Source organism: Acyrthosiphon pisum, chromosome A1 (assembly GCF_005508785.2).
Source record: "Acyrthosiphon pisum isolate AL4f chromosome A1, pea_aphid_22Mar2018_4r6ur, whole genome shotgun sequence".
Taxonomy (NCBI): Eukaryota; Metazoa; Arthropoda; class Insecta; order Hemiptera; family Aphididae; genus Acyrthosiphon; species Acyrthosiphon pisum.
Genome location: NC_042494.1, coordinates 5,502,811 through 5,527,308, shown reverse-complemented (window position 1 = coordinate 5,527,308; position 24,498 = coordinate 5,502,811). Strand labels below are relative to the sequence as shown.

The window sequence follows — 24,498 nt, the reverse complement described above, 5'->3', positions numbered from 1 at the left end:
TTTTTACTCGTGGGAGCAATAAATTCAATTTCCCCTTACATAATATATTATTATCGTCATAGCGTAATTCACCACAACAAAGGATTCAAATTATTACCATACATTCCAATATCGAACAATGTTTTTCCGAAAAAAGATATATCCCAATAATCGTTTTCACGTTTAATTTTAAGTTTTATTCAACAATACACGTTAATACGGGTTTCGAGATAAAATTGAAAAAAATCCCATTATATAATAATACAATATCGTCAGTGGCATTATACAACTTGTGCATATATACCTTTCTTTTTGCTTACCTATTGCCTAAACGCTTTTAATCCGCCGACCAGTATATGTATTGTAATAAATGTAATCCACACGACTACACGAGAGTGGAAAATATCTAAAAATCCGATTTCTCTTTGGATATGAGATTTTGTATATACAATTCGCACGGTGCCACGACGTCAGCGCCGCTGTCAAACGGACGTAGGTACTTTAATATATACGTGTAAGTAACGATTAATTTTCGGCGATCAATCCGTTTCCACCATGGTGTTGGGCCACCACCAAATCAGGTACCTGGTCGGACAAGAAGTAGGTAGTTAAACAACGGACGTAATTGATCGACACAATGTTGTATTCCCGCGGAGACGTGTAATATACGGTTGACGAGTTCATGACCGAACCGGGAGTGCAGCACATCGCAGACGTTGTTTTTGGCTGTTGGTTCCACTGTGGTCCGCAGATTAATGGACAAAAACAAAATCCAGCACATCGTCAACCGGTATAAAATAGTGAATTAATAAAGGTTTGCAGAACAGATGGAAACGGACGAAAATTGTGTACGGACCTGCGCCGTAGAGAAGGACGGAACTTGAGAGATACTGCAGATAAGTATATGTTCAGAACGGTAATGAATAATAATTAGGGTCTCAAGCCCTATAAAATATGCATTTGCATATGTGTTTCGGGCGTTTGGATAGCATGGTGGGTTTTCAGGATACAAATTATAACGTTACAAAGTTGTATGCAATATTTTACTTTACATAATTAAAATGATTTCAGTCGAAACAACGTTCTGTGGTAAAATCACAATATGTTTTTTAAAAAAAGGGGTAAAGTAGGTAACCACTCAGATGTAAAGTAGGTGTCGAGGGTACAAAATTGAGTAATTCACTGTAATGTATGTGATTTACTCGAAATCCAATGATAAATTATTGTATTTAAAAAATGATTCAAGCCGAAGACGGTCTGTCATCCAATATTTATAACTTTGGAAATTTAATTTACTATTTGCAATACAGTAGGTGAATTAATTTTTGTCAAATCATTGAATTTGTTAGTTATTATTAGTATATATTATATTGTTTGATATCATACATCATAATTGTTATTAACTTTAGGGTCAATACCAACTTACCGTAGAACAATGTTAATTGGTTCTTGGTACATATAAATAAGCAATAATTAACAATTAATTTAAATGTTTCGAAAATTTCATCGTTTTTATAAAATAACATAATATGCGTACAAGTTTAAGAATTAATGTACTTGTTGACATGGTGAAATCAAATCAATCATTTAATAGTTTAATTAATATTTAATTACACCCACACAAACATATAAGTAATAGAAAGGAAAAACAATTTTAAAATAGCTTTAAAATATTATAAGATTTCTGGTTTAAATCATAATTGGCAATTGCTTTATAAAATCTTATCTTAGACATAATAGGGTGACTACCCCCATCGCTTCCCTTAAACACGCCTCTGTCAAGAGTCCATGACAAGTTGAGGTTGGTTAATTGAATTGCAAAAAGCCAAAAAAAACATTATTCACATAAAAAATAAAAATCGTTACATAATAATAATCAGTTATAATCAAAAAAAAAGTTGGGTAAGTGGATGTCGCTCTATTGTACAGTAAATTACAAATGGGTCATTGTATAATGGATAGTATTAAATTTGAATTCATTGATATAATATCATTGTACAAGAAAAACGATTCTGAGCGGAGACGGTTTGTCAGTCTAGGTAAAAGACATAATATTATATTATATAGTATTAAAAAAAAATTGACCTATAATAGGTACCTATAATAAATTTCAAATTAATCATATCACAATATCCATTAGGTACTTATAACGCGTTATACATCAACAAAAAACCGTGATACTATCATAGATATATAATAGCATGCATAAGAAGTTTCAAGTATACCCACGAAATATATTATACAATCACAACAAAATAACTAAAATAGTTATTCCAGGTTTTTAATATGTAACTTCGTCCAAATTTGTACTTAAAATGACTATAAAAATAAACTGTGTAAATGTATTTTTTAGATTTTTTGGTAACAGAATTAATTACTTACGTGGAATCTTGTTTTAAATTTTCAATTCTTCTTTCAATTAAAATTTGATAAATTTTGTCAAAATTCGATCTTTAAATGCTTATAAAAAAAAATTGTGCCTATGTATTTTTAATATTTTTCAACAGCTATTGTAACAATATATAAGGAGCCTTGTATTAACTTTTTACATTTTTTGGCCCAACAAATAAAACTTTATTGATATTTATAGAAAAAAAACTAAAAAAATTGAAAACTGACCATGTCTGTACACAGCTCAAAAAGAGTCAAATTATTTTCAAAATTTTATCGTATATATAAAATTCTATTATAAACATTCAGTGAAATTTTCAAATATCTACAGTCATTCGTTTTTTTAAATACAATAAAATAAGAAAATCGTCACATGAGAAATCGAGCGAATATCAAATGTTGTAAAAATATGAATTTCAAACGCTCATAAAAATTTAATTTGACTTTCTTATAGAAATTTTTTTTTTTTGATAAAGGTAGACAATATTATGTGAAATCTTGTAATACATTTTCAAATCTTAGATTTAAAAAGAAAAATTTTTACGAATTTTTAACTCGAAATAATTTGCTAATTTTCGAGATTTTTACATATTTTCTCAATTTTTGAACATAAATTGCTAATAAAAAAAAACTGTGACTATGAATTTTTAATATTTTTTCAAATGTCATTGTAACCAGTATAGTAGGAGCCATGTATTAAATTTTCAAAGTATTTTTACTCGACAAATTAAGTTTTATTGACATTCATAGAAAAAAAAAACTAATAAAACTGGAAACTGAAAATGTCCCTAAACAGTTCAAATCAAAATATATTGAAAATTGTATCATGTATAAAAAATGGAAATATAAACAACCAGTGAAAATTTCATGTATCTACGTTGATTTGTTTTAAAGTTACACCAAAAACCAAAATCGATTTTATCGAAAACAGCTTTTGCGTAAAAATTCCTGTTTTTCCTTAATTTTTCTTTTGTTTTTCACGGCGCTTTTGAAAACTATTGGAAATTTCAAATTTTGACCTCCCAAATGCACCAACAAGATTCACTTTCCCATCAAACAAGATACTGTTGAAGAAAATCGAAGCATTTTTACTGCCCCAAACCGTGATGACAGACACAAAAATAAAAATAAAAATAAGAAAATAAAAAAATACACATCATTGTAAAATCAATACATTCATCGTTCCACTCAGAATCTAAAAAAAAAAAATTAAATTAAATGCTTATTTGAATTTTTAACGAGACATTAATATTATGACTATATCTGATTCATTACTGAGGGAGCATTTTTAATAAAAAAAATTAAAAATATTGTATATACATTATACATATTACATATTATATTGGTATTAAACTATTTTTTTTTTTTTTTTTTGTTAATATTGCTAAATTAATGATGTAATATTGTATAATATAGTTTTTATAATGCATAGCTGATTATTGGTATAGCATAATATGTTACTTTTATTGGTCAGTTACGTTTTTTTAGAATTTTATGTTACCCATGTTATGTTTTGTAACAATATAGTGACTATATTATGGATGACTGAATTCAACCCACTCAACTAAATTAAAAAAAAAAAGAAGAATATAAAATTGTACAGATAATATTCAATTTATAAAAACTTGAAACGCATATAATAATAATATATGTGTTTTTTTGAAACAAAACATCTTTTTATATAATATAATATAGATATACTATTATATTGTTCGTTTACTCAGCCTTTCCACCTCGTTTCTCTAAATAAGTTTTTTATGAATCAACAAGCCTAGAAAATTATTGTATGAAATATATTGTATTTGTTATGTGAATAATAAGATAATTATATGAATGAATAATATGACAATTAATATATTATATATTTTATCATTTAATATAGTGTGTATTAAATCATATGGTTAAACCAGGTTCACTTTATCCACAGTAAATTATTGAACCACAAATGACCCTACGAACCAACGAAGTTAGACCAAAACTTTATGATAATATAGTATAATATACACTTTAGGACAACATTATACAATAGATTAATTATTATCTAGCTTATTCACTATATTAACGTAATACCAATAATAATTGTCTAAGTGAATATTCAAACTAAATTGTATGCTACCAATGTACCGTAATCAAAACTATTTTGAACGAATTGTCTAATATATATATATATATACACATAACACGTATGTTGGTGTATTGTACTTCAAATGAATCTTAAAAATGCACTTATAAAATTATTGAAATGAAATATATTTTTACAACACTGAAATCGTATTTATAAAATATTGTATTATAATGTATCTTATATCTATTAATGAATTGTAAATAGAAATTTAGTATACATAAGTACATTAATTGACGAATGCATGCCTTCAAATTGAATAAAATTACTTTATTAAATAACTTATTTTTCATGGCTTCAGAAAATGGAACAAAATTATATTTTTTCATGACTTCCATTTTACTAAAATATTATTAATTGTATTATGTTTTGTATTAATGTAAGGCTTTACAAAAAAATCTAAAAAATGTCTTATAAAAGAACTTATTTTTAAAATCTCATTGATTGAAAATATTGTTTTGTTCTACTATGGTAATTCAACTAGTTTAATACTGACAACATTATTTTTAGTACGATGTAAATGTGTAATTTTCAGTGGAAACTTTTCTTTTATACATATACCCATTTATTATATACTTTCAACTTTTTTTTTAGAAGCCCAAGTTATTTCAAATCTATTCATGGCGCCCATTTCAAGTGAAACATGGGGTGAGTGTATCAATACTGAAAATGGAAACGACCCTCCTTTTTAAGCCTTCTAACCGTTTGCACAGACGCTTAAACCACTCTTGCCCTTGGGGTTTTTTCCCTCCCCTGATGTTTTTGTCCTAAATGAGCCCGACCCCGCTATCGGAATTAAACCATCTTGAAAATAATATTCGTGTCCTCTAGGTCACGCGACCACATTATATACACCACACTGCTACATAACCTACTGTAGCGGGTTGCACTTCATTTAATATTCATCTGGTAAATGCGTATACCTACTTCTTATTCCTGCAGGTCTACCTATATCCAAACGAACAATTATTTGTCTTTGAATTCATTTCAAAATTGTATTTAATCTGTCTTCATGTATTTGTGTACATAATGTAATATATTATTAATTTATTATTGGGTATATTATATTAAATGTAGATGTTCGTGGATGGTTATGTTAGTATGACCGCAATATTATATACCTAGGTACCTAGTATGAATGTTCGTGTGTTTTGGGGGGTGGATGGAAAATATGATGGATGATGGCCGGCTCAACTTCGACATCCGAACGAACACCTTTTTATAAAAGTACCGACCCACCTCGCTTATCTTTCCAAATGTGTTTTCATTCTTCTATCACTTTCTCTGCCTTGCACGGATCCCTCTATTGAATCTGTCCGATGAAAAGTTGAATACCGATTGGTTAAAACGTTATTTTCATAAACGAGGCGCGATGATGGTTGAGAAACATGCGTACTTCTCGCCAACTATCAGTATAACTAGAACCATTGTACTTTTCACGTAAACTGCTATAATCGCTTTAGGTTAAACTTACGTATGAAATCGATTTCATTGTGTTTCTATCGAGGGGTTTCCAAAACGATGGCATATTTGGATTTCGATTTAAAATGATATTAGTTTTTAAAATCCATTATTGTCAGTTATAACCATTTATGCATGTATAATAAAAAGTAATATATTTTTCACGTATTTATAGTGATGTAATAATTTGATATAATATATTTTATTATTATATATATTCTTATTAATCATTTAAAATACACAACTATCCACATAAAAGCACATTTTTATTTTTCAAATCATTTTTTTTTCTGTTGGACGATTTTATGTTACTGATAATATAAGCATTAAGTGAAATGCATAAAAAATAATTATAAATAATAAATAAAACTCAGTTTTTGATGGTTTTATACAAGCAAAAATATATATCACAGGTAAAGTACTTTCAATACAATATTAATTTGTTGGTATATGCCCGTTGCATATATATTGGAATATTTATGGTTTTTAATTAAAAATAAACCATTTAAAAAGTATTTTTACGATACTTATCTTTAAATATGTTATATAAAAACATTTTTACTTGACTGAAGAAAGCGGTGTTGTATTTATATGATGTTTTTCTTCAAAACAAATAATCGTAAAAAGTATTGCTTTTTTTACTACGTCATTTCAGTTAAATCCTAAAATGGTATCCAATAATGGGATTTAGAAAAGTTTGATATTTGTTGTACAGCAGTTATGTGTTCGTAATTTTTTTTTTACTGACATCGCCACATTGGTGAACAACTACGGAAGCCTAAATGATGGCTTCCAGGTAGTACAATTTTTTTTTAACGACCTCGAAATAGGTTGTAAACAAGTGTATTATTAAATTAGTGAAAATTACAGAAAAACCGAATTCAAATATAAATTCTGAGTGAAACTAATAGTATTTTTTTTTAATGAACATTACCTATTTTTTCTAAAAAACTCCCAATTATTTTAAATGTATTTATCTAAAGCGTACTTCGCGCATCGTACCGCATGACGTGTTGTCTTCATCTTACTAATAAATGCATAACCTTCCAAAATATACGTTCAGCAGTTCAAATTTTGTATTGTTAGCTTTAATATAATAGTGAATAGACCTACTATAAAACTTAAAGGTACGAACATTATCTGTGTTCTCTCAATGGACTGTTATGATATTTTTGTTTCAGGTCAAGTTATAAGTACTTGTGTAAAATATTAATATTTAAAAATGCTCATAACTTACTTAAAAATGTAAATATTATTACCCAGAAAACACAGATATTTTTCTTACATTTAAAACTTGTAATAGGTCAATTCACAATAATAGTCTAATATGAAACCTAGCAATACAAAATCGGAAGTACTTAACGTATATTTTATTATGTTATGCGTTAGGACTTAAGAGTATGGAGACGACACACATGTGGAAACAATGTCTTTTTAATTCAAAAACTATTTTTTTTATATCTAGAAATACAACAGCTTAAGTAAAATATTGAGTATTATTAAAACTTTAAATCATCGATTTACGAATATGTTGAAGAGAAAATACTAGTAGTACTAAGTTTCAATAAAAAATAAACATTGAAATGTTGTGCTATCACAGTTATAAACCACTTTATAAATAACTTAACATTTTAAATGAACTCTTTTAAATTCCAAGCCCAAGCGTTAAATTCTTAAATATTAATCGTGGATTGAACATCAGAACATACTTACTATTTGCTAACTCAGGTCTACTTAATGTCTAATGATGTTTTTCTGTAAAAGAAACTCATGGGTGGCTCTTTACTAAAAAAACATTATATTCTTACAGAATACAGAAAATATCACTATGTTCTAGATTAATATCCATAATATTGATAACTCACTTACCATAAAAATAAAGACATGTTAAAATTATTCATATAATATGTAAAAATTACCAAAAAGTCAAAAATATGATCTCATACTGATAACTGATAATGTAGAATAAATCCTAGTATAATATGTCATTGTAGTAAGTTGCCCATAGACGAATACTGAAAAAAATTTAAATTGTTCTTTTGTAAAGACAAAATGGTATATTAAATATTAAAATTGCATTTATTTTTATCCAGCTTTTAGAGAGATTCCATAAACGACGCGTATTTGTATGTAAAATAGTAAGTTATATTCCACGCACTCACGATCTGGCCATCACAATTCTTGACATATTTCCCGGAGCCTGATAAACGTTTATTATACCATGGTGTATTGGTGTTGTATTATACAACGATTTTACGTGTTGTCAAGTTAGGTATACTTTAATTATTATAATATATTTTCCTTAAACGCATAATTTGAACCCTTAACATATTCCACTTTTTTTATTTTTTTTTTTTATTTATTAAGTTATGAATAAAATGATAAGTTCTATGAAACTCCATTAAAAAAAATATAAACAAAGCCAACTCACTTCATTTATAAAGGTTGCGTACATATAACGCTTGCAATTGTCTTGGAATGGCCACTTAGTCATATGTTTTTGTCATTTAATAATAATTAATAACAATGATAAATCGTTTTAATCATAAAATTACTTGGACAAGTGAATATAATATCTCTATCAAAGATGAATAGGGAGCCAAATAAAATTTGTATAATACGCGATTCTATTATATTATATATTATGAATGATAGAAAAAAGGGGGAGTAGATAACCACTCTACAGTACAGCTTTAGATTTTAAGTGTAACTTGTTATTGAGTAAGTCATAGTAATTTATGTGATACATTTTAAATCAATAATCAATTTTTGCATACGATGAATGATTCTGAGCGAAGTTGGTGCGTTGGCCTATATTTCTAAGTTAATTCCATGACACAATTTTTTATATTTCTATTTAAGTAATTTATTTACTATATTATAGTATATTACGGCAGGTTAATTTAATTCTTCTCAAAAACATTGCATTCATTATGATATATTATGTTTATTTAATTGGTATAATATAGAATACAATAAGAGCGGCTTTCTATATTCATGTATAAAATTACAAAATGACATCGCTTTAATAAATAAGATTATTCAGGGAAATTGATTAGACATTTATTTCAAACATTTTTTCGGAATTATTTAATACAATTCAATGTGACATATAGTTAGTTAACTTATAGATATAATATATATAATATATTTATTTATATTCTATTTCATAATGCTTAATACTTTATAATAATTGGTAACTTTAAACCAAAGATGTCCAACAACGGACCGTGAATCAAATTCAACTTACCATAATTTATTATCTAGCCTGTGAAAGTATTTTATATTTTTGCTCTTATTTTTACATTCATTAATATTTTACATTTACGTCAAAATAAAATTTAAAAATTTAAAATAAATTAAATATGTAGGTAATATTATGTATATTCATGCTCATGTAATACTTACCATACATTTAAAAATAATTTAAAATTATTGAGATACCAAGTATACATTTTTTTTTTATGGACCGTGGTTAAACAATTTGATAACAGCTGCTATTGACTATTTTACTATAGATATTTAATTTAAATATATTTAAAAATATATCTAACATTTAAAATTAGTAAATATTTTACTACCAATAAAAATTAATACAAAATATTTTTGCATATTTAATAATCTCACATCCATAGTATTAACGATTTTGATCCAAAAGAAAAAAGAAAAATAATACTATTAAAAAGAAAAACTTAATATTAAATAATCAAGTCTTATTCAATTCGGAGTTGTATTCAAAACTAACGAGTAATGATAATCAAAATAAAAATGTAAAATATTTTTATTATTGATGAAAATAAGATCTATTGAGTTTGTGTATAAGTTAGTAATATTATAATGCGTAAGTGTGTACAAATAAATACATCAAAATATAACAATGTTGTAAAATTTTATATTGTGTGAAGAGCAAAAACTTTATTTATACAACGATTTCTTTGAATATTTAACAAAAAAAAAAAAAAAAACCTGAACGCTTCAATAAGTACAGATTATAAGTGAGCATGATCGGAAATTGTATATTCTGCTTAAGCTGGCAGAATTAAATAAAATAAATAGTATATCTTAGCAAATAAAAGAAATAAACAGCTAAAAATCGACTAAAAACTCGTAGAATGTTCTCTAAACTGTATTTTTTGTCTTTTTAATAAACCTTTTTAATTTACTACAACACATAATTACTTTGTATTATATATATTTGATACGGATTATTCAATTATGGTTCATCGTACATATTATTAAAGTTTGTTTTGTTAAAGTAAACTGCTGACATATTTAATTTAATTAACTATAAGACATACGTTATATTTTATTATATACCTACTTTATTAGTTTTTTTACAACTAGGTAATGGTGTTAAGATTTAAAATATAATACTACTGAACCAGTAAAACCAATCACGTGTGTTGTATCAGTGCTCTAGCCATAGAATAAAGCATATCGATAATTAAATTATTTCTATGATTTGACCGTGTGTTTAATCCAGAAAATTATGTAGCACTTGTAAATTATAAACGATAAAAAGTATTTTAATTGATAATTGTAAAAATACATTTAAAATCTGAAATAATGGTCTTAAGTTGATGAATAATACAGATATCTTAAATAAAACACTATCGATTCTTATCCATTCTATGGTAAGTCATTTTGGATATTGTTTAAAATAATAATAAAAACAATAATTATTTTTTTTTTCAATATTAACTTGAAATTGAACGCGACATCATATTATTTTCACGCACCGTTATAGACAATGTACATTATTTTGAATAAGAATTCTTTAAAGTTAATTGAAATGAAATATTTATAAGTTAGAACTTGTAAACCATAGAAACAGCCAAATCTGTTTTTGGTTTTATACAAGAGAAATAATTCTTCAAATTCATTTTTTTTTTCAAAGAAAAAAATCATGGATATTAATCGGTATATAAGTTTTTTGTTGAAAATTATATGTTAAGTATAATTTAAAATGTGCATTTTATTTGAATATTTTCTTTTGGCCTATTGTTGGCATCAACTACTTGTATAATGCATAATTTTGAATTATCTATTCAAAGTTCAAGAAAACAATTTCTGTTATGTTCCAAGTATTATAATATCATCATCATTGTGATTTATTCTATGTTTATTTATTCATAAATTTACCTATATTATATAATTTTACATAATATAGCCGATAGGTATTATAAATATTCAAACTGAAACATAAATATTTAAAAATTAGATTAAATTGTATTTATAATATTATATGTTTGATAATATCAGCATAAAGTAAACAATATTTCAAATAGCTTGGCTTATATTCATCAAATAAAATGTATTTATAAAATATACAAACATAATCAAAAAAAAATATTAATTTTAGGAATTTCCCTGTTTCAAAAATTAGGAAATTGTATATAATTATGATATTATAATAACTTTTAAAGTTAGATATTTCATTAATATAGAGTTAGCGATTTTTTTTTTTAAATTTTCTACTGCCGTATATTTGAGTAGGTAAACGTAATATCTTACTATCGTATTTTTGCGTCATCCATAAAAATATAATGACCAACATTTCTTGTATTGATATGATATTTTCAAAAACAAAATCAATTAGGCGCCTACTCATTTTATGACCATAACATTAACGAACTTTATTAATTACAAAAAATAACAAAATAATACAAGGAGTTTCTTCAATATATGTCAGAATTAGGACATACTATGCACTTCTGCAGTTATTATCATATTTTTGTCATTTCATTTTGTAACTCCTTATATTTCTAAAAACTTGGTGCTACATGATAATAATATCTACGTTTGCCTAACGACACAGTTTAATGATATCTGCCGAAACTTATTCGATCTTAATCGATGAATTGAAATTTAACACATATATTAAATTTGATTAGGATGGTATTTTGTAGTACATAAGGTACCTATACCGGAACTAGGTTATGAACCATGTCAGTTATTCGCAGTTTTGACGTGAGAGTGTTGTAAGTCACTATTCGATCGGTATTGATAGTTTTTACACGGACTGTAGTCCGGCATGTCTGGATGATAAATGTATGCAGTTCAATTTCGCACTACAGTCAAACTGTGCTTAAACCTACTCAGACCAATATAATATATATATGACTTGTCTACGTTCAGATTATTTTGCAGGGTTGAATTAAAATTACATATCGCACTACATATAATATGTATATATAATAATGATATAGATGAAGGAACACACCAAACGGTTGTGATTCATGTCATATGACAAAGTATAGATACCTTTTTATGGCGTTTCGCGCCGGAAGATGGTATTTATTGGGTCCGTTTGGATAACTGCTGCTAGGATATTGCGCACTGCAAATTGACAATTCAGGATTTAAATATTAATGCAACGATTCTGTTCGCTCCGATGCTCGGCAGTTATATATAGGATCATAATCGGCTTTTCCCTATCAATAACGGAATAACACGTTCATTTCAGAGAAAGCCATTTTTTTACCCTATTATTAAATTGAATTTTAAGCTATCTGTATATGTTCAAATTTAGTTTTTCTTTAATTGACGTATCTACGAATATTGACATATTCAAGCAATCTAAATTAAACACGCAGGTATGAAACTACATTTTTAATAATAAACAACTGATTTGCACCAGTAAATTGAATTATTTTATAGACAAATAATATGATATGCTAATTCAAATTGACTTATCACTCAATGTTATGTCATTTAAATGATTTCCTTTGTGGATAACTCGATAGGTTATACTTGTCTTAAGTATTTATAATTACTTTTGATAAACTTAATAATATTTCATTTTTAACTGATACTTTAACATCCTACTATTCACTTGTATCAGTTACAAATAGAATGGTTGTACATTCTAGACTTATTAAATAGAGTTTTAGGTATATAATCATAGACATTTATTTAATTATATGAAGACAAATTAAAAGAACGCCACACCCGCATTTGTTGTCTCCGTCTTACAAACGCGTAACATAGCAAATTTACGCTCAGCAGTTCACGTTTTATGCCGTTAGCTTAACAATTAGAGTGAATCGACCTATTATGAAACTTGATGGTAAGAAGATTATCTGTGTTTTGTTGGAAGTTTTTTTTACAATTATTCATTTATTAAATGAGTTATGGGCATTTTTAATTTACATTTCTTATACACGCATAACTCACTTAAAAACTGAATTATTGTAAAAAAAGTCCTCTTAACTGATAGACCTGAAGAACTCTAAAATTTGAATATTTAGCAGAACCTCGTATTATTTGAACTCTGTTTGACCAAACTGGGCTTATTAAATCAGGCGCTTGTCAAAAATTAAGCATAGGTATTTTACTTTGGATACGGTAGAAATTATAATATTATTGTTTAGTTTGCATGACATATTTTATCCCCCCCCCTCTATATACATTTATTACATCATATTATTTAGTTATTTAGTGGTGTGAACGCCGAGTAGTGTGATCTGTATTTATATATTAATACACTTTTGTTGAAATTTACAGGTAAAAATACTTTGCCTATAAATAACTTTTGTTTATATCAATAATATTTTCGCTGGAGAATTATATGGGCCGTACACACGTTTTATTTAAAGAGGGTCGATTTATATTACGTTTTTTATGATGAAAGAATAGCTTATAAATAAAAATAATAACTATTTGATTTTTTTTTTCCAATGGAAGAAACTGAATATTATTATCATAGATAACACTTACACGCGAAACATCAGAGACAGTTAAAACTATATAAACGTAGTTATTGCATTAATATGTATAGGAATGACGGTTTTTTCGGTATACGGTCTTATATAGGTATACCAGTTATTGCTCAAACACCGCTTGAACGATATACTGTAATACCGAAGTACCGACGAAGTAACGTTCAATACCAAAGTAGATACACCGTATATTATATGTGTTGACGCCGATGACAATATTTTTTGTAGTTCTAGTACTGAAATACTGGTAATTGGTAATGTCCTATTCCATTACCGTCAACCTTACAATAATATTCTATGGATCTTGAATTTAAAAAAAAAAATGTATAACAGTACTAAAGAGACCAAGAATCTGACACACCCGAATTAACACAATACGGTTTTCTAATATAAAAAGAAGATCCACCTATATGCGAAACCTGCGGAGTAACACTAACGGTCGACACCTACTGAAAAAATATATCGCGAGTACAATAAAGAGGAGCTCGGTTAATGCATAACAGCCACCATCTTAAATGCAGTATTAACGGACCCGAACCTGAAAATAACCAAAGCATATTATGTTGCTTAGAAAACAAAATTATATATAGGCAATACAATAAAATGTAAAAGAAAAATTCTAGTTTTGAGCAACATTTTTAACTAATGGCTTGTGCAGGCGAAGTTTATTTTAGATAAATAAAAAAATATATAAATAGTATTGTATTTACATTTTTAATGTAAAGGGTTAGTTTAGAGTTGACGCATAAACATTATAACATGATCAAAATTATATATAATAGGATGAGAAAATCGTTATGAACGCCGTACTTAAAATACACATATATTATGATGACAAGTACTTAATGCGTGTTTATGATAATGTAACGTGTATAATAATTTCTCGTAATAAATTTTCGGTCGCGGAATTGTTGTATACAATATTATATTTATATACTAACTGATTGTGGATGAAAAAACGAATGTATATGCATCGGAAAACGAATGTTGACAGAACACTGTGTACAACCGTAGATTCAGATGGAATTTATTGTTTATTGTTAATATTAGACGATACCTAACTATAATATATAACCTATATATAAACAATACAAAATGTGATAACCTTAATAAAACTATATAGTCATAGTCTGGGAGGACACACTGTCTGTGTAAACTAAAACAACCCAAATGATAAATAGAGGTGTTTTTAGCTGTCGTAAACTTTCACGGTTTTCTAATGACACATTTTAAATTAAAATATGATAAAAAAAAAAATGTTTATAAAAAAAAAACATCAATGATTTTTCTCGTGTAATTATATTATGTAAATTGTGTGTGGTTCGTATCGGGGATGGGTTATTGATCTTTAGACATAGTTCTTAATTTTTAAAGAAAGGAATGTCTTTAATTTTTCTCATAGCCAGAGTTTAGGAATTCGAACCACTACTGCTTAAAGAAAATTTATTCGATAATGTTATTTACACATACCATTGCACCTTGACTGTTATATTAGTAAATAACTTGTAGGTATCTCACTACTTACTATACTTTATTTTTGACTGGTAAAATACTAAAATATTACTTCACGTATGAAATTATAAATAATACATTGTAAATATAAATATGAGTTTGATATTGCCCTCGTATTTTCTGATTCATTGATTATAATAATAATAATGATAACTATAACTATTACTGTATTGTTTATAACGATTTTTATTATTATTTCAGGAAACACGGCTGCAATAAGTAAGTATACGGATATATTTCAAAGCTATTATCATCAGCAAATGAAGCTTACCATTTACCAACAACAATAAATTGTATTCGGTGTTGTTTACTTCTGACCTAATTAAAGATTAAAACATTTTTTGAATAATTCGTAAATTACAATAGAGCTAAACTGTTACAGGTATTATGCATAAATTAATAAGCGTCCATAGTTGCTGATTTTCAGTGCACATATATAGATAATTAAATTAGTTTTAGTTATAAACTTTATTTATTTATTTATTATACAATAAGCATTTAGTTTTTAACTAGAAATGAAATGGAATATTCACATTATATTATTAATGTATTATTATGTTCAAAATTGTCAGTGTTATGTTTTTTATTGTCTGTTTAAACTTTTATAGAAATAACAACAGTTCATTTTTTAAGTCGATGTAAAGTATAAAATATAATTTCATAACGATTCGGTTCATATGGCGTAATAGTGGCTAAACCGTGCTGTCAAAACACGTTTCCGTATTTCATCGTTTATGACTCGTGGATGCAGAATTACTTTTTTTTTATTTTAAATAGAACGAAATACATTTTATCTTCATTTTTTAGAGGAAATATTTATCTTATTTAATATTTCGTTATTCACAATTGAATATGTGATAATTTTTGTTTTAACATAAGTTATACAGGATGTAAAATACATAAAAAAAATGTCACAAAATACAGATAAGGTTTTATTATAGTACTAACTAGAAAAAATTGTGATTTATTACTGTTTTGCAAATCAGAATACACCCAAAAGTCAAAACCAAAATATATATTGTGGAACTGTATTTATTTATTTCTAAATTTTTCGAAAAAACTACAATCAAATAGTAGTAATAACTAATGACTTAAGTTATACATTCTTATACACGAGTATTATCAAAAATGTTAACAGGAAATTGTGGAATTTCACTGGTGTGTCGTAGCGTTGCAAAATACAAAAAGGCCTATACGTTTTAACAGCCCATGCCTATAAATTGTAGACGTCTTTATTTTATAACAGTATTAAACACAGCATTACAGTTTTCATCTTAAATAACACAGAATAATAATGTAGGGTTATCGGAGCGATGAGTACAATTTTAAACTCTTTTCATTATTCATTATAATTACGTATATTATTACGTTCCATTTAGAATAAAACTTTGCAGGGACCGTGTGTGTGTACATATGAAATTACGTGTCTCTGAGGTGCCAAAAGTTCTCTGTTTTTGTTCGAAAGTAAGAGAAAACGGAGTTACACGATTAATTAACTATTTCGAAATTTCGAATATGACGAACAAAATAATTGCGATATATGGCGTGGAGTACTTTAATATTACGCACATAATATTATAAAATATGTAATTAAAAATTGATAACCCTGTGACTCTGCAGTGAGTGTTACACGAGAACGTTGTGTCCCATATAATACGACGATAGTAATAATATTATGTAGTTTAGCGAATCGTGTACAATTTGGTCTTACGGCACCCATAAACTTCATTGCCACGGAGTTATACGGTCGTACTGCACCGGCTGTGGTTGAGATAAATTCCGACGAAATTCGTTTGTTCACGAGAAATTTGCGCGGAAGAGTTCAATCGGTTATGCCAACCGTAAAAAAAACCCGTCTAAGAGTGGGTCTTCGGACGAGCGGACTTACAAGTTACAGGATGAGCACATTAATACACAGACACGCGTAATACATGTATGTTAGTAAGTAGGTACACATGTTCGTACGCCACGCCATGTTGTTAATTATTTACATGTCGTGAAGCACTCTAAATAAAGCGTTGGCCGGGAAGTATCGTTAAAGACGAAATTTCGTCTTGGACACAAAACGCTCGCCCGGTGACCGTCCATGCAAGGATCGCTGCACAACTGGTATTTTACTTTTTTTTTTATTCCAATACCATCTCTGCGTTGCGGTAAACAGATATGGGATAAGGGATAATCTACGAATTTTTACGAAAACTTTCATCCAAAGAATCGGTAACGTGAATACGGTGGAAAAAATGCCGTGGCCGGGATCGTGTGAAACACTGACAGTTGCGCGAACATTGTATGGCGTTGGGCGAACCCTAGAGAAACTATAAATTTGGTATAACATACTATATATATATACACGTACATACATTCGTTATTATTATCCCAAAACATCAGCTGTCGTATAAAATAACACACCGAGTTCACAATAATAGGCGTGTCTATAGCCCAATAACAGCAGTAATTAAAGGCGTATAATGCATGGGTACGCCACTACTTTACTCGCGTCATATAATTATTATGACCCGTCGTTCGTATTAAGCTGGTATAGGCTGTGGTTATCAAAATGAATTAATTAAAAATTGAAAAATATATATATATACAACTATGAGATTTCGGAATACGATTCATAATGCAACATCATAATATTATTATTATTATTATTATTGCGCACACTACGTCTCTATTTCCCCATACGTAAATACGAATCTAATTTTTTATATTTAAGTTTTTAGTAGTTTAAGATTCAACTTCCATAATATTATGTAGATAAATTCGCTGGTATACAAAAACAGTAAATATATTTCGTGGCCGTCGTCTATGAGAGTACCTACTCTAATAGTATATCATATTTTAAAAATACTTATTATAAAAAGTGTAGAGAAAATCACTTTTAGGTCACTTTTGCAATGGATAAACCTGCAAATTTAAATTAACTCAATGTCTATTGATTTTTTTTAAATTGTTTATGTGTGTGAGAACTGATTTAAGTAATTACAGAAATTTTTCAAAAATTATCTTGGCCAGGTCTGCGAAATTGTTCTAAACATGATACTGATTATATGTTATTATAATATACCTACATATTAGGTATATAAAATATATACCTACATATTAGGTATATAAAATATATACCTAATATATATATTATAACACAACTTTAAATCTAAAATAAATATTAAAACTGACTGAAAAATTAAAATATTGTCACCATATAGACACTTAGTTTTGTACCATACATTTAACACAATATTAAAAGGTATCTACTTAAATATATTTAAATGCTCTTTATAATAAATTATTAAAGTTCTCTTTTTAGCTTGATTTTTACTTTACTTGTTATACACTTTTAATTTTAACCACATCATATTATGATTATTGTTTTTTAACAACTTTTTAACAACTCCCCCCCCCCCCCCCCCATCCTATAGTTTTTTTTTATAAAAAGTAGTATCGACTTGACGTTTTAAAATATCAACCTAAAATGTAATTATTTAATTTTTAAAAAGACGAATTTTCTTCAAATATTGTTGTAACATACCTACATAAAACTAATACTCAACTAACGATTTAATAATTATAATAATTTAATATCCAGCCTTTTTTTTTCCATGGTATTGAGAACCGGAGGGGGGACTGCGTTAGCATTACATCCCCTAAACGTTAGCATTACGTCCCCTAAAATTTAATATTTAGCCTAGAAAATAAATTGTTTGTACATTTTTAAACTACTTTTCTTTAATATTCTTTATTAATGGACCATTAAACCAAAATATTTAGATTACTGGATATCAACATGATCATTTAAATATCCTATTTGATAATTTTAATTTCAATTAATATACCATCATGTAGTCGTTTAAAAATATAAAGTTGTTTTAACTATTATACAGAACTACAGAAGGAAAATAAATATTATTAACACAAACGTGTTCAAACCAACATTACCCTCCCCCACATTAGCAGGCTAATGGCATCAATAACTGTCAAAGCCTTAATTTCAAATAATAATAAAAAAATATATATTATTAAAATTACATTGAACATGAGTTCAGTATTTTTTATTTTAAATGCATCCAATTTTTTTTTACCAATACCTTATGATTTGAACGTATAACTTTACTATGGTATTAATGTTTAATTTGGATAGTTTTTTATATAATGTTAATTCACAAAAATCATACTGTTAAAAAGCTTCAAAATGATGGTGTAACATGATATAACTTCTTCTCAAATACAAATTAAATTACTATGATTACTCATATATTAACCGTGAATCATATGAAATAAATTAACTAACTTGTGCATTCTATTAGTTCATGATTAACATTATTCAAAATTATAAAATAATAAATTATACAAGTATCACGGTAAGGATGTTTCTGTAGCGCAATGTGGTAAAGTAGGCATGTAGAGGTTAATAAATATTGTAAATATACGTAACGTAATAGAGAAAATAAACGTAATATAAGAAAATATTGTACGTCGTAAAAATCAAATTTAGGAATAATTAAGAATATTGTTTATGACCCAAGTTGTTATTTATATAATACATTTTCATAAATTATTTTTATCGAATGTTATACGTTCTAAGCAATTTTAGTGTTTTGGTGATTGAGTAGGTAAGCTTTATTCCATTTCGAATATATACCTATGATTAATAATTATTGGCATACCTAATAGATTAAATTATTCATCGTATTTCTGTGTCTAATAGATGAATAAGAAAATCAATATTTTTTAAATAAACGTTGCACAATAGCAGCGGGGCAGTGTTGAATCATCTTTTACTTGTACTCGTTCTTGTCAATGGATGTGGGTAACGGAATGACCCCTCAAACAACTGTTCTATAATATGTTCGACTAAACGAGTCCGTCCGTGCGTAGAAATCACTTTCGGAGTGGTATCTTGATATTATCAACAAAAAAAAAAAAAAAATTCCTCTGTTATTCGAAATATTTTTTAGCCGTTTGTAAAAAAATAAGGTTCGAGATTCGACGTCCCGAGTATTGAAAAATTACGTTTTTTTCTTTTCGTCCGCAATGAAACCTCGGTCATGTTTTTTCTCTCGACTTATGCCTGCGCCCCGCCATCGTCACCACAACTATACGTAGAAGCCAAACAAGCTGAATATCATTGGGTCGAAATTTCGGTTATTATTATTTATTACCAACATCTCTCCTGGGTGGCTTAAAACCTGTGCTCATTTTTCTTACAATCTCCGCGCCCCCGTGCACACCTCTTAACGGAAAAGCGTTACCCGACCACTAGCGGTACACCTGGCACCAGTGCCTCACTACTCCACCGGCCGGTCGTTAACCGGTATCGAATTTGTCACTGTGAGGGAAGGAGGTGGGACTCTAGGCTTTTTCTACTTTTTCCGAGCTCCACCTTCGTCTTCATCCTACTACACATACTTCATATCCTTAACCATATAGTAAAGATGCCTCACCTAAATCTTCTAATATATATGCTTGCACATTTTTTATTCTCACGTATGTGCTTTATAATAATATATTATGTACATAATAAGTATACGCCATCGGAATGTGGTATAAGCATTTTTAGACATTTTATGTGTTAAAAGCTATATGTATTTGCGATACTATAATAATATAGTTATTTCTTGTCTGCGTATATTACGGATAATTCAAAATAGACTTAAAATGTAATACACTGTCCACCTACAACGCTTGTATATTAATACATATACAAATACAACACTACGGTTTTGATCTATGCTCAAAGACTCCGTGTGAATTTTCACTATAACATTATATTGTAGTACAATAACATATTATACTGAACTGCGCCGTGTATAACGTGTATGTGGACTTACTACAATAACCCCTCACGTACGTGTGTTGAAAAATAATCAAGATATAACATCGATGAACGGCATGAAAAAAAAAATAATAACCTGCAGCGGGTGTCAGAAGTATAATATTATAATAGAAGAGTAGTGAAATTATATGTGATAGCAAACAGTGTAATTTTGGATGTACAAAATATTATACTATTTTTTCTTTCGTGAAATGCAAATATCTTAAAATAATTTGTATTTTTTCTATTAACTTGACAAAACAAAAATGTTTGAATGTTTTTTCCAACCGTTGATTATAATATCAATAAACACGGTTGTTACTTGTATGAATACCTAATTGAATTTTGAGTAGATTTTTCTTTTTATCATTCCTCATCACAATATTGTTATTTAAATAAAAAATTCATTTTTATCTATTTTTCGATTGTATAATCATAATAGTATCATATCACATTACCATGAAATTGAATCAAATATTAAGTTACGTATGACAGTTCATACTCCAATAACATAATATCTACGTTACTTTTAATTTTTTTTCGACATAATAATATTTCGGTTTATTAAAATATAATTTCAATGAAGTATCTCTATTCATGTTAAATGAAAATTAAAAAAAAATTAACCAAGGTTTTTGTTTTGGTAACCAATAGTATATAAATTTGGATAGATTTTAAAAAAAGTATCTAATATACACAGTGTCCATGTAAATGAGTTGTTTAATATTGCTAAACCAAAAATCTTTATTTCCACAAGTAAACGTGAATTTTGTTATTTGTACTTTTAGATTTAAAAATATACCTTTATTTGTTTTTAACAATTATTTTTTCTGCTATAATTTTCTAGTTTTATGGTAAAATACTTAAAATGTCAAATGTTTTCTCTACGAATAATGGAATACTTGTCTATAATTCATAATATGTGAATAATTTCAAAATAAAAATGTATTTAAGTGTTTATACTACAAGTAAAACATAATTCAAGTTATAAACTTCAAATTATAAGTTACAACCACCACCACATAAATCATGATTGATTTTATATTTTATACTTTATAGCCTAAATGACATAAGGTTGTTGAAATTAATTATCATTTGGTTTATCGGTGAGGTGGCTATTTTACTTTCATATTTAAACCCATTTTTTTTTTTCACACCCCACAGAACACTGTATTCGTTAATTGTTTTCCCATACAGAAATAATTTCCATCTGCTTTCAACCATTAACACGTTTTTTTTCCACGAAATATTTTCCATTTAAAATAAAAACGTTAGTTTAAATTTAGTTTAAAGGGTTATATAAACAACATTAACACGAACAAAATTGCATTACTCTATGCCTGTTGTTTTGATTGTTTGTTTTTCAGTTGTTTTCGTTAAATTACCTCGTATTGAGAAAATACATTACAAGGTCATTCATCTAAAGTCTACCCATTAACACTGCGCCTTATTTGACCCTAATCAGAATTAGTATGCATACTGTATACACACGACTAACTTTAACAAACTATATAAATTATCGATGGATTGTTATTTAATACGAATTTTAGATAGCATTATAATATATAACACGAATTATGTTAAGAACCAAGTCTCATATTTAGTTAGTTATAAGTTTTACATTTTATAATACGCTTAAATAAAATAAATACATTTCTTACATACAAATTCTTTGATCATACATTGTTTTAATAACTAATTTATTGTTTCAGAAGAAAAGTATATATTTAAAATTAACATAATATTATTAACAAAAACAATATATTTTTATAATCACATTTACAAACAACGTGACCCCACTTATTTGTTCTATGATATTCTTGTTGCCCGTAATGACTTTAATAGTCATGTTTATTTTTTAAGAGTTAGGTATTGAAAATATGAAACTAATACCGTTAAATGTCTGCATAATTTTTGTTTAAAATACGTTTTCAAATAAAAATACTTATAAGTTATGGTTTTCTAAACATTTTTATTTCATATAATTGAAAAAAAAAAATATTACGAGGCTTCTTCTAACAAATGTATTCAAATATTTATATGACACATTATTTAGATAAATGCATTTTTATGAGAATTACATTCTACAGGTATTTGTGTTTTAAATAATTCTGAGTGAATCTAAAATACATTACCAACAGTGTTTTTTTTTTTATATTGTGTATATTGTGCCACTATCTCACTTTTATAGTTTTTACTCAAGTTTCATATCATAATAATATTTATATTGAAGTCAACAATTCTAATATATTAAATTGTAGGTTTGTCTAAAATGAAAACTTTTTTAAACTTAAATGAATTAAAATATTAAAATATATTTTTGCAATTTATTTTATCTACTATTATTGCTGTTTTTATTTTTAAATTTTATAAATAATAAGTTCTAGAAGTTTTGTTTATTGACTTAAATGATTGGTTTTAAATAATCGTTCTTTTGGTTTAAAATGCAATTAAGAATATATACATTTTTTCAAAATAAATTGATGGTTCGAAACTGCCATTTTGTAAACTTTTAAATTAAAATTTTAAAATACTGACATACTATAATATATAACAATATTGTGTAACTATATAACATAAAGATTTTACAATGTGTGTTTTTTAATTAAAAATTTTTTTTGTGTCTGTGTACACAACAATTAGTTGAAATAATGCTTCAATTTTCAGTATCTTATTCGATGTGAAAGTGAATCTAGCTGGTGCATTGGGGAGGTTGACATTTTATATTCCCAGTAATTTTTAAAAACTCCGAGAAAAACAAAAATATTTAATTAATGTTGTATGTATATAGTAGTTTATTTATCTTTAAATCATTTTTCCAACTATATTGGTATGATATGTTTAAATGAATGAATCGTTTTATTACATAATATTATCTGTGAATAAAAATATATTCATATAGATATTCTATAACACGTTCTATGAGTATAATAAATTATAACATCTTTCATCGATTTAAGTTTGTCGAACAAAAAATATTAACATAAATAATAATTCAGTAAGTGGGACAATGTGGCCGAGTGGTCTAAGGCGTCGGTTGCGGCGCTGCCGTCGCCGGCTCGATTCTCGGTCACTGGGCGCCATTTTTCTTTGGGCAATTCACGGTGTCCGGAGAACAAGTGCCACCATCCCCCACCCGGGCATGGCAGATACCTACGGGTGCCCACTAAAAAATCTGCCAAAACTACACACACGTGTAAACAAATCTACAGTTCCCTCCCCTACAAACAAACCAAAAAAAACAAAAACAGCTAATGGCCATAGTTGTTGCCGAGCTTAATGATCAATAAAAAAAAAAAAATAAATAAATAATTGAGTAAATAATAAACAAATCTATTTATACATTCATATACATATTATATTGCAAGCAAAGACAAATAGTTCGTGGTATGAATTGATCTTCCTGAAAGATATCTAAAATAGTTTTGATATAATAAAGGAATGAAGTAAGACTTTAACAGAACTACTTAGAAATTCCCTTAGGTGATTCTTGTTTT

The 24,498-nt window shown here is 27.3% G+C and overlaps 1 protein-coding gene across 1 annotated transcript in view; it reads left to right on the top strand.

Moving 5' to 3' along the window:
• Positions 1–24,498, top strand: part of LOC100166138 (zwei Ig domain protein zig-8) — a 238,148-nt gene that overhangs the window by 53,749 nt on the left and 159,901 nt on the right. Inside the window, exon 3 of the mRNA XM_029486554.1 lies at positions 15,388–15,405. Coding sequence (XP_029342414.1) covers positions 15,388–15,405 — 18 coding nt within the window. The remainder of the gene's footprint in view (positions 1–15,387; positions 15,406–24,498) is intronic.